At 37.2% G+C, this 18,523-nt stretch overlaps 1 protein-coding gene across 3 annotated transcripts; it reads right to left on the bottom strand.

Moving 5' to 3' along the window:
• Positions 1–1,409: 1,409 nt before the first annotated feature.
• On the bottom strand, positions 1,410–13,699 carry LOC117407337 (probable bifunctional dTTP/UTP pyrophosphatase/methyltransferase protein). Of its 3 annotated transcripts, none has more exons than XM_034012249.3 (14): positions 13,531–13,698; positions 11,924–12,026; positions 11,606–11,737; positions 10,838–10,885; positions 10,572–10,636; positions 10,312–10,376; positions 9,314–9,422; positions 8,044–8,446; positions 7,276–7,450; positions 6,068–6,252; positions 3,605–3,737; positions 3,323–3,466; positions 3,007–3,129; positions 1,410–2,023 (listed from the first exon to the last, which is right to left on the bottom strand). In XM_034012249.3, the coding sequence occupies exons 2-14, from the start codon at positions 12,014–12,016 to the stop codon at positions 1,818–1,820; spliced, it is 1,881 nt and encodes a 626-aa protein (XP_033868140.3). In that variant the 5' UTR covers positions 12,017–12,026; positions 13,531–13,698; the 3' UTR covers positions 1,410–1,817. The 3 variants fall into 3 exon arrangements, with proteins under 3 accessions (XP_033868140.3, XP_033868141.3, XP_058885054.1); XM_034012250.3 differs by having other exon boundaries at positions 13,570–13,698; XM_059029071.1 differs by lacking the exon at positions 1,410–2,023 and adding an exon at positions 2,356–2,763 and having other exon boundaries at positions 13,531–13,699.
• Positions 13,700–18,523: the final 4,824 nt, after the last annotated feature.

The following is an 18,523-nucleotide window of genomic DNA, read 5'->3' as shown; positions in this document are numbered from 1 at the left end:
CTACCGGAAGCCATAATAGCAGTACAGTATTTCATGTTAGCTTGAAAACCTTAGAAACAATATTTATTCCTGAACATTTCCCACATTTTGTGTAGATTTTGGTTTGGACTAGGGGGTTTAAGACAATCAAAATATAATGTGTCAAACTGTTCAATACAGTTCCAGTTCCAAAAAGATGGAAGACATTTTTTTTTCTTCTCCTCAACATTTAGATTCTGCACTAACCAGCTTAGTTTGCGAGATTGCAAGTGTGAAGGACGGACGGACCATTCTGCTATACTCCACAGCCAAGCATTATTTATTTTCTAACAATAAGTGTTGGTACAAGGCCATAAAAGATATTTCATAAACCTTCCTATTACTCCATAACTGTCAAGAGTTACATACGGTAGTATAGATTATACATTGTATGCATTGCAATATACATTGTAGAACAGAAAAAGAGTTGTGAAAGGAAAATAGTTAAAAGGAAAGTAAACTGAAGTGCCCGCAACATTCCCTTCTCCTACGAACAATGTTAATGGGGAAGTGCGTACCCGGACTGGACTATGTCAAAATTGACATGTTTAATCTGAGCAGAGCAGCTAGGCTGTCAAACTTAGCTTAGCTGCCAACTGTTAATTTAGCTGCTAACATCTACTGGAGGTAGCAAGTATGAGACTAGCAAAAGTCCGGAAGACATTTGACACAAAGTATATTCAGAAATGCAACAACATGCACCAACATGTAGATCATTTCCTCAGCAAAACAATGCAACGAGCAAGAAGGTAGGAATAACAATGGATGTTTTGAATGTATAATGTTAAAAGAATTGAGGCAGGGGTTTTTGCTTATGGTAACTGGAAAATAGACAATAATTACTCGAGGGTGGGGAAGACTAAATCAGTGATAACACCCACATTTTAGGGTATACAATTATCAAGCAAATTATGTTGAGTCTGTGGCTTAAATAATAACATTTAATAATAACACAAATAATAAACAATAAAATAAAATATCTGCCTAGATCCATGCTGTTGAATATCATTAAATTAAGATAATAAAAATAAAGTAACCAGCTTTAGTATTTATTTATTTATTTTTTTAATTATGAAATGTGTTTAAAGAAAGGACAGGCACTAATAATTACAATTCTGTATTTAGTCAATCTCTCTCTCTCTCTCTCTCTCTCTCTCTCTCTCTCTCTCGATCTAATCTGCATGTATTTACTAGGTATTAACAATCTGAAATCCGGATATAACACACAGTCTGCATTTTATTAACCTTTGTGTTGCACGAAGGTACTTTTGAAATGCAGAACTAAGCAGCCATTCTTATTCAATAAACTAATGTTGCATTATACTGGCTTGTGCTTAATTCTTGTGACGAATGCCGAATTCTCAGAGGGTAATAAAGAGAGTCCACATACATTAAATTACAACATTTTATTATGTTGAAAGATAAAACTAGTGTTCTTTATTGTATGTGGCTATTCAGAGTGTCCATATTAAAAAACATTGTGCTTTGGTAAAGAAACACTTAACTGGATTCAGAACATTTCACTACAGTCCTGGCATCTGTAATATTAATTCTGTAACAGCGCAGGCTCAAATATTTGAAATTAAAATGGGCACATCTGTATTACAATAAGCAATACAATTCTGTAGTGTTCATACAACTTTCTGATACAATGGAAGTTAAAACTATCTTTGTAGGGGTTTGAATGAAATAAAGACCACACACTAATAATGGCAATAGCACCTTCCATTATTAAAGTGCACAGGACCCAGACACTACGCTGGTAAAATCTTCTGGGTTAGAATCATGTGAAAGTCACATTACTGTTTAACGAACAGGATTGCGTCCAGAAAGTTTCCTGTGTGCTTCGGTTGTATTTCAGTAAAAGCGTATTTCTGCAGGAGCTGGCTGTACTCTGATCCACTCCTCTGCTTCCCTTCAGTCATGCTGAGGGCCTGCAGCAGTGCTCTTGCTGGGCTCCTTCGCTGCTCGTCCAGAACGATCTCAGCCACCAGCAGCCCACAGCCTACACATTTGAAACACAGAAATGGATAAAAACAGGTTCATGTGTCAAACGTCCCCCACGGTCCTGCAAGCACGCATCAAGCCTGCCACAACAAGTGGATGATGGAACAGTGTTGTAAACGTGGGCCTCTAAACACTTTCCAATGCTGTATCACTCTATGGCCTATATGATGCTGTATGTGTCTCAGGGCGAAGGCTAGGTGTGAACCGGCGACCCCACACATCGCAAGCGAGTGTCTAAACCACAATGGTTTTTAGAGCTTTTAACCTCATCTCAGCTTACCGACAAGGGACACCGCTGTTCCATTCCAGGGGTCTATCACACAACACTGTCTGTTACACATGCAGGAGCCCAGCGTGTTTTCTGCCTGTTGTATTGATCTTATTCACCGTTTCGAAATGCAGATAATTGTTTTGTTCTTGACAGGCAGGAGATACAGTCCACAGCTAGGTTCCTTGTCTACGCTTCTATGTTTGGTGAAACTCATTGCTGCTTGTTTTGTATGATCAATTATGTCCAATACATTTATTCAAAGCACTTTCATTTTAGCTTTCTAGTCGGGAAACATCAACATTTGTACAATTTTTCCAGTACCTGCTGTTCTTACTGTAATCCTGCATATTGTACGGAGGGGCCTTACTCTTGTTGCTACGTAGTGCTGTAGTGTCCCTAGCAACCGGTGTGTGACACGTTTTCATGAAACTGATAAAAAGAGGTCATTCCATGCTTCTGCTTCAAAACTGCAAATGAAGCAAAATTAAATAACTCCGGATGTAACTGTTTAACTGAACATAAATCGCTAACCATCAGATTGGATGACACCTTTAAATTAACCTAAAAATTTTAAAAAAGACTTCTGGTCATCTAAATACAAGAAATACAAGATTCCTTGCAATTTTCAATCTTCACAGAGGAAAAGTGCTCCTGGTGTCTCGTACTGACCTAACACTATTTAAATGCTAGATTCGATACTACGTTCTTACCTGGTGTACAGATCTGAGAGATTTTGCTTAACAGAACATCGATCTTGTCTTCAGACCAATCATGAAGAACTCTGGAAAGGATATACAGGTCTGCTTTAGGAAGATCATCTTTGAAAAAGTGTCCTGTTTTGAAAAAAATAATAACAAAATAAACCAAAAAAAAAACAAAAAACTTTTGTTGGAGAAGGGGCGTGTACTGCTCATAACCTAAATCCTTAAAGACTAATTGAAAAAATTCATTTTGCTTGAACCCACCATTAAAACATTAAAAAACAAAGCATTTCATTTTTTATACTGTGGTGAGAAGTCAGCTTACCTGCTGTGAACGTCACTCGATTGGTATCTTGTTTGTGAGGCCGAAAATGGCTGCTCATTTCTATAACAGCTGGCAGATCATAGACTGTGATAGTTAAATCTGGGTACATTTTCACAAGTTCATACGCCATTGCTCCTGTGCACCCTGGTGACAAACACATATCAGTTACTTCCTGTATTACAGCTAGGGGAGTCCATTGGACCTCTGATTGAAGCTCTTCAGTCTCAAGAGCCAGTAAGAAAGAAATGCAGAATCTGAATTGAACATTAAGTGTGTGAATACCTCCTACATCGCATGCGGTTTTAAACCGAGAGAGGTCAAAGACTGCTGCAACATCTCTTCCCGTCGCTCGGGCAATGCTGTGCATGGCGTTCATAAAGCACAGCCTCACGTCTTTTTTGTTGCAGTAGGCATCCTTAAACAAAAAGCAGAGATTCATGAATAAATTCAGATAGGAGGAAGAAGTACAAGAGGGAAATCAATGTTGTTCTCTATTAAGACCGCTGTAATATTTGTATATATACAGTTGTAGTCAAATGTTTACATACCCCAATGGAAATGTATAATTACAAGAAGTACAAGACTCATGGTACTGTCACAACGCTCCCTCGGTCTGGAAGAAAGAAAGTTCTTTCACCAAGAACAAGCAGAAGAATTGTAAGGAAGGTTAATAACAATCCAAGATTGACTACCAAAGTGAATTGGCTGCAAGTGGGACTGGGGTTTCCATTTCAACCATAGGTCGAGTATTGCATGGCGAAGGTCTCAACGGTTGCAGGCCAAAGAAAAAGCCACCCTTAGGAAAATGTCACAAAGACAATAACTTACAGTTTGCAAAACAGCATTTGAATGATGGATATGAGTTCTGGTCAAAGGTTTTGTGGAGTGGTTAAACAAAAATCAAGCTATTTGGTAACGCTGATAGTCGTTATGTTTGGAGAAAGTCTGGTGAGGCGTACAAAGAAAAGAAAACCTTACCATACTGTCAAGCATGGAGGTGGTAATATCCTTTTAATATCCTTCTATAGGGCTGTTTTTCCTCTAATGGCACAAGAAATTTAGTTCCACTACATGGTAAAATGGATTCCATGACATACCAAAAGATATTGGCCAATCATCTGAAACCCTCCGCTACAAAACTTGGTTTAAAGCGCAACTAGACGTTCCAACAGGACAATCTACTTCAGAACGGTTAAAGAAGAATAAAATCAAGGTTCTGCAATGGCCTAGTCAAAGTCCCGAACTAAATCAGATTGAGAATCTTTGGTATGAGCTGTAGAAGGCTGTGCACAACAGAAGTTCTCAGAATTTGAATGAACTGGAACAATTTTGCATTGAAGAATGGTCAAATATCACTAAAGAATCAAGCCAAAAGATCATTGATAAATATCCTAATCATTTAAAAGAGGTTATTATTGGGCTCCTGAGTGGTGCATCCAGGAAAGGTGATCCACGTGGAGTGCAGGATGCGCCCCATAGCCTGGAGATTGCAGGTTCAAATCCAGGCTATGTCATTGCTGACCGTGACCAGGGGTTCCAGGGGACGGCGCACAATTGGCCGAGAGCCGCCCGGGTAGGTAGGTATTAGGTCGGCAGGGGAATCTACAGTTCACCGCGCACCAGCGACCCCTGTGGCTAACAGGGCGCCTGTGGATCTGCAATGGAGCCATTCAGATCTGTGTTGTCCTCCGGCACTATAGGTCTGGTGGCTTTGCTTTGGATTTGCAGAGCGAAAAATGATGGATTGGCAGGAACACGTTTCGGAGGATGCGTGTTCCAGCCTCTGTTTCCCGAGTCAACAGGGGTTTGCAGCGGTGAACCGGGATAAAAACAATAATTGGGCATTCCAAATTGGGGAGAAAACTGGGGTAAAAAAAAAAAACCATTGGCGACGACTAAATTTAAAAAAAAAAAAAAAAAGAGGTTATTATTGGTAAAGGTGCCTCAACTAGCTTTTAATTTCATTTTCTTTGTCAGGGTAGGAATACTTTTGAATTCGCATTTTTGCAAAAAAATTGCTAAAATAAATAATTATATTATTTATTGTAACTTTTGCTACAAAATATTTTTTCTATAATTATTTGTTTGAGAAATTTCTAGAAATTATAAATTTCCATTGAGGTATGTAAACGTTTGACTACAGCTATATATATATATATATATATATATATATATATATATATATATATATATATAAATTTCACTGATTATATATATATATATATATATATATATATATATATATCAGTGAAATTTATTCCTAGTCACGGCTTCAAAGTCATCACTATTAACATAAAAAGCTGATCACCATGACCTATATCTATTGAATATGATACCCCCAGACTATGTTCATTTTAATAATTTGTGCTTTGTAACACTTAATGTATTTGCTTACGATTGTAAGTCACCCTGGATAAGGGCATCTGCTAAGAAATAAATAATAAGAAGAAGAAGAAGAAGAAGAAAATCCTTTCATCCAAACTGGATAAGTGGCTCTCCAGATATATGCAAGTATGACATTAAGACAGATGTTTTCCACATACTCCCAGATTACAACACACTAAAGAACGTTCTTAGCAAGTTTAATCTAAACTTTAATCTAAAGTTCTCTAGACATATGCAAAACTGTAAAACCACATGCCGAAGATGTTTTAAAACAATTTGTTGAGCAATTTGCCTATATAAAAAAATATATTTTAAACAAATTTTTTTTTATTTTTTTATTTTTTAAAGGCATGTGGTTACCTGAAAGAGATCCTCTGTTTTGCTCCCGAAGGCTTTCTCATTCTGGTTAGTCCCTTCCTGAACAGCATGCTCCAGGTGTGTGAACAGTGGCCAGACGTGATCATTACCGTGAATAATATACCCGTGGAGGGAATATTCACTGGATGACACCAGGTACATGTTTGCTTGCTCTGTATTTTTATACACTGTAAAAAAAAAACGGGACTAATGTGCTGTGCATGTCTACATGTAAAACCTCATCACTCACAGTCTCAAAAGTATTGAGTGTTGGAAAGTATATTGGAAAACACAAAATACATTTTATAGGCACTAGGGGTCTCCAGAGGACAATGATATTACTATTAAAGTCCTAGGAAATAATGTTCAACTGATTTTGAAAACAAAACATGATATGCCATGTATGCACCAATGTGTAATTATGTATTTTGAATTCAACCATTTACACTTTCACTATTGATCTCATGGAGTATGCTTCTTAATATGACAACAAACCAAGTAGTACACTATTGTATTTTTATATATGCAACACATGCTATAAGTAGAGGACACTGACTGATCGTTCATGGTATATGGTTTTTCATGGTCGTTCATGGTATATGGTTTTTATTCACCGCAGGGGCTTTGTAAGGACATCATCTTAAGGTGAATAAAAAACAGATAACCACGAACAATCATTCAATATTCTGTTTATATTTTATAAAATAAATAGCAATAACACTGGATATTAAATCAATTCAGGGATTATTTTACTCTTTACTTTCATTTTCAACACACTATGCTTCGACTCATTTCGAACCCTGCTTATGGCCTCTTCGCAACCGTCTTTTTAGATAGAACTTTGCAGCCTCTCTGTTGTTTCCTACTCTTACCAGTGTTAGTGAAGGGGCTGTTCCGAGAAGTCAGACAGGCAAATCAGTAAATTCTTGCCTAAGCTCGTTCTCAATGAATTCGGGGTCCAAATCAACAATAGAAATCTGAAATTATTTCAGATATTTTAAAACTACCGACATGCAGCTCCGTCCTGAATTTCAGCAATGCACCACTGGATTGGAATGTAAGCAAAGACACATTCGAAACTAGTCCCGATAAGCATGTTATCCCGCTTATGTTATTCCACTTAAGTGGACAACAAAAATGTGTCCCACGCTAGAGACACCCACGCTTGTGGTATAAATACAATATACTGGACTGTACAATGAGGGACGTACCCAGAGAGTCTAACTGATGGGTTTTCTCCAGCAAACCAAGTGCCACACAGCCATCAAGGAGTCGCTCTGTTCCCTCAACAGAGGTCTGAAGTTTGTCAGCAACTTCTCCAACTTTCAAGCTACCATGATGGTTTAACAGGTCAAACACCTTCAGTTTGGATGCCACAAATAAAGTCTGCAACACAAACACGAGATTCACATATTTATTCCTAAAATAATGTTGCATTAAATTAAAATGCTGTGTGTACATGTATGTGTTTGTTTGCAACCCCAGTCCCTTGACTGAAGGCAGCACAACTTGACTCGGGCCACATTTCCAAAGTGTTTCCTCTGTTCTTTAATTAACTCCAAATTTTTTTGAAAGGAAAAAGAAAAAAAAAAAAAATCATGTTAATGTTACAAAATGAGAGACCAAACAAACACCTTGAGAGTGCCTAAGGGAACTTGAAATGTATAACTTGGTTGTTTGGTTTTAGTTTTGTAAAATTAACAGGTGTTTTATGGATAATACGAAGAATTGAAAAAAAAGTACAAAAAACAAAAAACTAAGTCCTCCCAAAAGCAGTTTTTGACTTTACTATTACAATGTTACAGTAACTGGGTAAAATCCCAGTTCAGTGTATCTTTAAAGGGGTGCAATGTATATTTTCCTACCTGTTGTCAGGATTGTACTTGGAAAGTATCCCACAGTCTATGACCTTTAACCAACATCATTTTCCCTTCACAAGAAAAGTAAACTCAGAGTTAAAAACTACCAGTAGTAAATACCTTTGAAGCTTTAAAGCCATCCAAAAGACCTGCAATGTTGTGAGGAAATTCTACAGGCCCTTTAGCCGAACCCTGAGCCTCCACTGACACTGCAGCGCAGTGGTGTGAAATACTCCTGTTGTCTTGGTCACCCAGTTGGTTGCCTATCCTGACTGCCTCTCTGTTCTCCGTGTGCCTCTCCAGTCCACTCTCAAGGTCACCAGGATTATCGAATGTTTCCACGTTTGGTATAGACTCATACTTTGTGTGCCGGATCTCACTTTTGGGTGGGGGGTTGTAGATCTCTGCCAGTTTCTTGCAAAAATGATTCAGGGGGAATCCCACAACATTAAGAAAGTCTCCGTGGACGTATTCAACCAGCATTCCTCCTAAAGCCTGAATACCATACCCACCGGCTTTATCCCTTTAAAATAAATAAGACAAGGAGACAGCAACAGATTACTACAAAAAAATAAATAAAGACTCAATCTACAAATTCGGCAGGACATCAAAACAAACATTTCAATTTTTATTTACCATACGTCATCATAATTACAATTCATTGGCAGACATTTTAAGATTCTTAGATAACTAACTATTATGCCTGTTTCATGCATTCTACAAACATTTCATCCAACAGAGAAAATGAAGAAGTCTTTTGTACTTTACCAGATTTTTTACATGAGCATCACCATTGATGATGCAAAAAAAACAACTGAGGACACGACCTTGGTGTCCTCATAGCTAGTTACAGCCATGCCTACAGATAGGTCAGCATTACCACTATCAAGATAAGATTGCCTGGCGACGGCTTCTAAAATTTGCGGTTGCTCGCTGGGTCGATTGCATGCAAACTTCCCTAAGCTTCATCTCTGTACTTTGCTGCCACCTACTGTTCTAAAATGATATTACACACTGTACATTTATGGAAGTCTAGTACTGTAGTGGTAAGCATTTTAACAACAATCAACCCAAACTATTCACTACGTTTTAAAAGATTTGTGAAAACATTACATAATAGTAGTATACTTCACATGTTGAATTATGCTATGCAGTACATACAATAGATGCTACAATAGACCGCACATGTAAAAATGTACATGTGACAAACGCAGACATGTTTCTCTATATAGCCATTGATTCAGATACATTCAATAAAGTGTGTTAAAGAAAGCATGGACAAAAGAATGCCCTAACCAAGCAATTCTCTACAAATATGTTAAACCCAGCAAGACATAATTTCAAGTTGTATGGGATGTATACAGGTTTTTTCTTTCTTTGGGACACTTACATTGGTTCACCGCTGTGAATATATTCCCACAGTAGCTCCTCTGATAGGTCTGCAAACTTTACTTTTGTTTCTTCATAAAAATCAAAAACATCATACTCCATTTGACTGTCTGTGAAAAAATAAACACACAATCCAAAATATAAAAAAGACACAAAACAGCTGTACAATGCATTCTGTATGCTGTAGTTTGCATCGAGCACTGAATCTGAAATCTAGTTTGTTTGAACAGGGTTGACCACTAAATTGTATTCTCGAGAAGATGTGATTTGCAAACAATATTTTCACAATCACTGTGCATCTGTTCAGGTTGCAAGAACACACCAAATGTGAGCATATAGCAGTCCAAGACAGGTAGTATCGTCATGTCAGTTTGCAAATGTTTAGAAGCATGAAAAAATGAAATTATTAAATAATTAAACATATGCATGATTAGATCTACAAATTCATAACTTGTAAATAACTAACCAAACATTTGACTGTATGTGAAATGTTAGCAGAGGTTGTGTTAAGTGACAAGTCAGACGATAAGTTAAGGTGTCCTATGGCCCGTACACCTCTATACAGAAGCATGGCAGCAGCATGCGCGTGGGCAGGTCAGTCACTCTCCAGATAGCTTGCTGGACCTCTGGGGCAGGCTTGTACAGAGGGGTGTGCCTGGCAGCCCTATAGGCATGATGCTCTTGAGTGAATACTTTCTGTGCATTGTGCCCCTCTGGTTCACCCATGTTGCCATGATGGTTTGCATAGACTGCGATACCCATGGACTGTTACTACACGTTCTGGGTCTGTCATCATTCCACATCTCTATCACATTCTATTTACAATCTCTATGGAAATTTACCAGAAATGTTAGCAAGATACATAGGTCTGATATCTTAGTTAAAACATGTGAAAGCAGATTTTAGAATAAATGTAACCACATATATTTAGAGCTACACTCTAGATTATCTTAGATAAACTGTAACATCCTGTATTAAAGTTAAAATATCTGCACTTACCAGTCTCGCTGGTACAGTGAACTACTGCAACCCCTGTAAACACGCTGTGCTCTTTACCACTCAGCCTAAAAGAAGATAACGCAATATATATTAATGTACCACAGAGCAGTATCTTTTACACTATCTACTGTGTAAACAGTATTGGTGTAACACGAACTAGGCTTAGTTAAACATAGATCTTTCCCAGACATCTTACACAAGAATTTATTTCACAATGCAATCCGTCTTTTTATTTATTTTTTTGGACACAGGAAACGGACCTGGAGAGCATCCTGTAAGCGTCTTGTTTGTCAGCTGGTTTTTCAAGAATGTCTCCTTCTATAGTCTCAAATATAAAAAAGAGAAATGAGCATTAGAAGCTATACTTTTACATTACGGTACATTTCACAGATCACACTTCATTATTTCAACCAGAGGCACATTTGGACACTTAGAATTTCAAACCTCAAACTTGATGTACCACAATTTGTTTTGGTGGAAGTGGATACTCCAAAATGTATGAAAACTGAATGTAGAAATACCTTACCACTATAGTATCTGCTCCTATCACAATGTCTGGTGTTTTGAGATGTTTCTGAAAAAACAGAGATTAACAAAAATAGTCAATAACTATACATCGTGCACAGCAGCTTGCCTTCAATATGTAACTGAAGGCAAGAACGTTTTTTGGTTTACTACAATTAGGAAGCCTTGAATTGAACAGCATTTGTTAGTTTAAATTTGGCATCAAGTTTTGATCTTTATAACATAACACAATGCATTGTGTTATTAACTGTATTATAATTTGCACTTTTAACAGCTTTATACAGGTAGTGGAAAAAGTGATATCTGTGCATTAATTTGAAGTGCAAGGCAAAACAGGTGAGCAACTGCAGATCAATTGACTGCAAATTTCAACCTGGGGCGCGAGCAGCCCGTTTCATCAAAAACGGTCTGCTGAGAACTCCACAGAGCGGGATACCATAGTGGCCCAGTGCCCTATTAAGTGACTTTACATTGGTGTTTCCATTTTTTTGTCCACTACCTGTATATTTCATATACAAGAAAATAAGTAACTGATGTAACGCAAATGACTTACGAGTGTAAATCACTCGCTACAATTTCACAGAAATCCATTCAACTATTTTGAAGCCATTGTGATAATGGTTGCGTCAAATGGATTAATCAAGACTGGGGTAAATGAAGTTAAACAGGTGTCAGCACATGGTTAAAGCATTACTAAGACCATGCCTTTTACCATTCATTGATTAACAATTCAAACACAAATCCATTGTTCATTCTCCTTGCAACTTACAAACGGCATTCTTCTTGCCACCTCCAGAGCCTTCTGCTTGGCAGTCTCTATTGCATATAAATGCGGAGCTGCGAAAGACGACTTGTCCAGGGTCTCCTTAAACCAGGAAGGAACCACTTCAAAGCGTAGTCCCTGGGACATTAAGAGAGATGAACATCAGACATGTCACAGCCCAGGGGATTTAGTGCACACACCATAAAATAAGAACACTATCAATTAAGAACTATAGCATTGAGGCTTATTGCAGTAATCTACAGCAAAGAGACACTTAAGTGAACTCCACTACGATCTCTACACTGTCTTTTACAAATCACTCACCACATTGGTAAGAATCTCCCGTCTCCTTGGAGAAGCACTTGCTAGGACTACTAGCCTTCCAGCTAGTTTGGTTATCACCGGGTTCAGCACCATCTTGATAGCTCTGTAATTGGAGACATTTAACTGAATGTTTTATATCCTCTGAAGTGGCATCATGTTATATGTTTATTATCCCAAGACACAGTGTGTAGAGATTTGCCACAGGAAAAAAAAAAATACAAGGGCGCTGAAACTAGGGGTGCAGCAGCACCCCCTGGCTTTGCATGGCTTTCATCATATACAGAGGTTACAGTTCTGTTCAATGGCTTTCAGCACCCCCACTTTAAAAATGGTTCCAGTGCCACTGGTAAAATGTATCTTTCTACTTACTGTAAATATGGTGCTCTTTGTCCTAAAAAAATTGCACACTTTTTGTACACTTAATAATGGTGTTGTATAGAATTCATAATTTTTTTAAAATATTTTTAATAAAACCAACATGTGCCAGTAATGTAAGCATCAACCCCAAGCTAAATATGCTGTGAAGTGGTTAAGGGCAACCGTTTTCCCTTTATAGTTGCCTGGATCTCCTTCAACAGGAAATCAATTAAAAGACCTACAGACTCTGGTGAGATTGATTTCTGGTCAGAAAACCTATAATATGTCTGATCAGTTAAGGGCAGATATAACACTGCTGGCACATTATTATTTTACTTTAATAAAATAGCTAAAAATACCTTTCTGTATTGCTGCAAGGGGCAGTCTCCTCAAGAAAGGCATACAAATACAATTTGACCAAACAGTATACAGTACTGTAGATAAAATGTGTACATAATGGCAAACGTGTTTTAAAAATACTATTTTGTACACTCATTTTTAGAGAAGCTCACAGGCAATTTTGTTCTAACGGAGGACTATATATTGTAGAACGTTCATTTTAGAGTTCTGTGCGGCAGGATACATAAAAAAAAGAAGAAAAAAAAACGCAGTTAAAATAAATACAAATTATAATTACTTGTGTTGTAACATTGAAGTATAAAAAGGAATACGACCTTCCACACCGGACATTACCAGGTATCATGTTCCATAACATCTGGCAATGCCCTCTGTGCAATTCATCAGCTATAACAATGGCTCTATTAATCATGACACTAGCTGGTTCCGCTACTGCGTTTAATCATTATATTATTATTATTATTATTATTATTATTATTATTATTATTATTATTATTCACACAAACCGTCTCTCTGATTGTAACTTCATTCACTGTGCACGTGCCCCTCTCATGTTGTTTGTAAATGTTGTGTTTCATTTAGTGTCTGGCTTATTGTAACGTTAGATATAGCTGCTGACTGAAGGAATAATAACTTAAAGTAAAGCTGTGTTCCAATTCCCAGTACTCGTCACCAGGTACCACGAGCTCAGCGGCAGCTCCTGGAATTATCAGTATAGCACATTTTGAACAACAACCACACAAAATCGACATACTATACAACTAGAATTAGTTTGGAAGCAACAGTAGTAACCTGACACAGTAGTTTATTCAACACACAAACAAATAATTCTGCACGTGGAAACCCAAATGAAATACGTAGTAACATCATAAAAAAGATCGAAACTGACGTACCACTATTTCTAACTGTTGAATGGATTCTTGAAACGATACCTGATCGGTCTCCAGCCACGCGATTTCCTTGCAACAAACAAGAACCCAGTTTAGTTTGTAGGAACTACAAGGAGGAGTTTATTTGCGCATGCTTTCTACTGCGCCAATCTGCTGCAGAAGGTGCGGTGAAAGCACCGTGCCTGCTGCCTTTTGAAAGTAGCATTGCTGTTTTTATTTTTATTTTTTTACTACAAAATGTCACTGCTATATGTGTATTGAGTATTTCTGAAATGTACTTCATGAAAATGCTGCTGTGTTATAAATAGGCCTACTGCATACTTTAACGATAATGTGGAATACACACTGTCTTGCATGGGTTTCGCAGATTTGTACATATCCAAGGTCAGTTCCAAAATGTTGCTGGGCAGGATCCAGTCTCTGAAACGTTTTGACATAGTATAGTTTATTGCTCTCTAGCACATACTGCAGTTGGTTATTAAATTCCATACAAGAAACAATATTGTGTTAAAACTGACTGAATTAAGGCACAACGGGCACAGTGCTGGGTGATAATTAATTTGTAATGCTGTGTTATCACTAGGCATTGTGCACAAAGCCTAATGTACTGTAGTTTAAATAACCACATTTACATTTGTACAACAAATGTACTGTACAACAACCAGGCACACGCCGCTCTCCCTTTGTTTTCTATGGAAGTCAGCGGCTCTGTTACTAACGGAAAAGGAGATCCTAATTAAAACGATTGCTGAAGCGGTTCACAGACACGCTCGAACTCGGCGCAGCAAAGGTTACAGTGGACTACAAACAGAGCCAAATAAATACATCATTTAAAAAAGTTGTAGTAATAGTGATATGTGGCAAGTTCCTTGGTAAGAATGAAAAGCCCTCCCTAGCCTAGGGTTTTACTGACGAGTATGTATTATTATTATTTATTTCTTAGCAGACGCCCTTATCCAGGGCGACTTACAATTGTTACAAGATATCATATTATTTTCACATACAATTACCCATTTATACAGTTGGGTTTTTACTGGAGCAATCTAGGTAAAGTACCTTGCTCAAGGGTACAACAGCAGTATCCCCCACTGGGGATTGAACCCACAACCCTCCGGTCAAGAGTCCCGAGCCCTAACCACTACTCCACACACTAGTGGTATACGCAGTCTAAACTAGATAATTGTGAATTTCAGCCTTTAAATTTAGACTTGTAATAAAAGTGTTCCTATATACTATTTTTTTTATGTTAATCAAATGTCACAAACATATATAAAAAAAGAGAAAATATCTTTGCCCTCAATAGTACTGTAACACTTGCAGTTACATAAGCAATTCAGAACAAAGGTCAAAGGTAAGATTCAGCTTCTACCGGAAGGAGTATGGCCTCAAAAAATGGAGACCATGTAACCAGACCAAAACCCTCAAATTGACGGACTGTTATGCATATGTCATAATGCATGGACAGAATGGACTTGCAGAAGATCCTGGGATTGATATTCTATGCTCCCTTGATATGTTTGATATCATTTTTTAAGGATAAACTTAGAATCTTTAGCCTGTTAAAAAAGAGAGTCTGGCATCCTGTAGCACGCAAAGAAACTTATTTTAGGGTCACAGTCCAGTTAATGGAGACCTTGTTGGTTTTGTTCCACTGTAAACAGATGAACACATTTTAATCTTACTATCCAAACATCAACCTGAAATGCTCCTAACTATCTGTGATGTCAGGGAGATTTTACAGAATATAAATGATTGATAAAACCGAGAACGTTGACAGTGCACTTCTGAAATGAGTGTCTTGTTTTTTGTGGTATCTGTAGATCATTTACATAGCTGTCTTACTTTTTTAAGTGTGTGTGTGTGTGTGTGTGTTTTTGACAATGTGAATTGGTGGAGTACACAGTAAGTACTTGTACTTGTGGGAGCATGTTTCTTGGTATGAAACCATACGTTGGTTTTAACCACTTTACATTTTGAAATGTCATAACAACCATACCACAAGATGCTCCAGTTTGTACATTGCTTAGGTGCACCGATTGTACTGATTTATTTGCACTGATTCACTTGACAGAAAACTTTGATTGTAATAGAATGTTTAGAAACTAGAACATATGGCTTACAACTGATGTATTGCCTTTTCATTGTGATAGATTGCTTCTCCAACCTGACCATACAGTCCATTGTATAGCCTACTTAAAAAACAAAACAACAAAAAAAAAAAAAAAAAAAAAAAACTAAAATCCTGGCAGGTAGATTTAAAAAGATACTTTAAAATGCCACAATTATTAAGATTTATAATTGCATGTGGCCTAAAATATTTTATATTTATGATACCTTAACAAAACAATGGCTGGGTTTACATGCACATGAAAATCGACTCTACAGTCTTGACTCTGTGACTTTGTCACGCAAATCAGCAAAAGAACGTCCTTTGGTCACCGCGACTTTAAGGGCAGGGTCAATCGCTTTCTCACCATAAAAAATAGCTGTAAAAACCCATGTAAACCGGAGCAGGAAACATGCTTGTGGCTCAAGAGGTTTCAGCAGTCAAGATGCAGTTTTTCGGACTTAATATCACTTAATCTCCAGCAGAAAGGCCGTACAAAACACAGACCCCCCCCCCCCCCCCCCCCCCCTGCTGCTGTTTTACCGACAACCGCCGGTACATTTTAAACACCATCAATATTAAAATGAAAGACAAACTATCGGATACAACTCAAAAGTTTTATTCAAGCACCTCATATCAAACATCTGCACAGCCGAAACGCCGTATTTAAATTAACAATTAAACATAAAGGGGTTTATTTTCTAACTTACCACATATAAAGCACTACTTCAGAAAATGAAAAACTATAATAAAATAAACATTTCAAAAGAAACTAGTGTGTAAACAGGTATATGCACATACAAAACTGTAAAAACAACGGTAGTTTTTAATCTAAAATGAAAGTAACATATGATTTATCACGCGCGTGTCACTCGCTGCACAGAATCCAGGTTGAGCTGCTGCAGCTTTTAGATGTTCCACAAACACACACACACACAAAAATATAAATTCTAAGTAGTAAAACTTGTAGAAATTATATTTTATATAATTGTGTGTGTGTGTGTGTGTGTGTGTGTGTGTGTGTGTGTGTGTGTGTGTGTGTGTGTGAGTGTGTGTTGCAAAGGTAACCGTTACATCGATTTCAATGTAGGCCTAATTTAAATGAAGATAATAATCAGTTATCAGTTACATTTTAACCGTTCATTTATTAATGCGTATGTGTCCGTGTGAGAAAGAGTACTTAAAGGAATGATATATATTCAGTGCTTTAAAATATATTTTTACTTTATTTATATTACTGGTCCCCTCTTTTTGTGGGCTGAGATTATTTTGAATCTAAACTTAAAAAAACAGGATGTGCATATGCTTTAGTATAATACTGTTTGCAGTTAGACCATTGGTGTTTAAAATCTGCATTCGTATCTTAAATTATAGAATAAAACAAAGAAAGGGCCAAAATATCTTCAACAACAGTCTTGCTTGTGCTAGTACGGGTAACAGAAATTATTTTAAAACATTGGTTTAACTCTACTTAGTATATAGATAACATATTAATTGTGTTTTATTTTTAAGAAAACAACCACAACTTTAGAGATACACTGAGGCCACCCCTAAACTCAATTAAAACGAAGAAAAACTCAAGGAACAGAAAAATTAGATGTGGGGATAGATTACATGTATGATGCAGCTAATGAAACGCACTATTATACAATTGTGTGAAGTGAGAGAAAATCCTACAACCTCCACCCTTACACATGAACCCAAAGAGGAATGTTGGACCTTTATTGAGGGCCCAGGTCTCTTAGATCCACAGAGCTCTCATGACAAATTGTCTGGCCTTGAGAACATCAGCAGAATATAAACAGGCTTTATAACAAAGCAAGCAGAGGAACTAGGGAGTATGTCACTCATATAAGAACAAAAAATTCTATTGCACAGACATTTCCTAGAACGTAAATACCGTGATGAATTTATATAGGCAGATTATATAGTAGTACATTTAAATCACGATTAATTCTCACTAGTATAATAGTACTTATCATTTCAATAGATATGAATGGCATCAAGGATGTTTGGTGAGACACGTCACGTATAGTGTTTGGGAATGGGCAGTTGCAGTCAGTTTATTTAGATTATATTTTAGGGTGCTGGGATTTAGTTTGTTGTAAACTATTGGTTTTGTATTCCAATAGCAGATGCCATTATAACATTTTTTTTTTAATTTGTCAAGAAAATGGAAAAAACACCTATGAAGCATGTGCAGTGAAAACGGATGCTTGTCTTTAAAAACACAAAACCACAATAAGTAGATACACCCTTAGAAGGTGTTAAAGCTCAGAGAAGGAAATCCCTTGAACCTTTCTCGTAATCTTCCTTTGTTCTAATGAAAAGAAGAAAACATGTTGAATGTTGTTTGGAAGTACTGGTACAGCAGTCTTGATTCTTCTCATTTCATTTGAAGTGAGGATTCTGGGTATGGTAAACTGGGTATATTGGTATAAAAAAGTAATGCTCTCCCTCAATGTACAGCATATATTAAAGTTCACTGAAATGTTACTAAATATGAAGGAAACTTTACTTTGTGCTTACCCTTACAAAAAACTGTGCAGGCAGCTCAGTACAAAGACCATGCTACTGAAAAATGTATTTTCATTTCCATTTTCTAGGGGGCAGCAGAGTGCAACTTTAATGAGAGCAAAGACACAAATTTAGTTAGCTGGCCCACACATTTAAAGCATAGATTTATCTGAGTTTGAAAGGGGCAGTGGCCTGGCCAATTAATTAAGACATGTGTATAAGATTGGGATGTATTACCATTTGCCCTGATCACAGCCTTGAAATGAGGTGGCAAAGACTACACAGGGGCTGTGAGGTGTCTTGTCTTGATGCAATTGGTGCAGAGCAGTAAGCAGAAGATCTTGATGATGAATGTGTTGTTCATCCCAATCA

The sequence above is a fragment of the Acipenser ruthenus genome, chromosome 8 (assembly GCF_902713425.1).
Source record: "Acipenser ruthenus chromosome 8, fAciRut3.2 maternal haplotype, whole genome shotgun sequence".
Taxonomy (NCBI): domain Eukaryota; kingdom Metazoa; phylum Chordata; class Actinopteri; order Acipenseriformes; family Acipenseridae; genus Acipenser; species Acipenser ruthenus.
The sequence above is the reverse complement of the archived record's forward strand: the minus strand, read 5'-3'. Positions and strand labels throughout refer to the sequence as shown.

Bases quoted from the DNA above. Each gene is read 5' to 3' on its own strand.
- LOC117407337 (XM_034012249.3), bottom strand. From the start codon at position 12,016: ATGGTGCTGAACCCGGTGATAACCAAACTAGCTGGAAGGCTAGTAGTC. The intron at 10,886-11,605 runs GTAAGTTGCAAG...CTGTTTTTTCAG, and splicing joins TGGCAAGAAGAATGCCGTTT to AAACATCTCAAAACACCAGA. The intron at 3,738-6,067 runs GTAACCACATGC...TTTTTGTTTAAG, and splicing joins AAACAGAGGATCTCTTTCAG to GATGCCTACTGCAACAAAAA.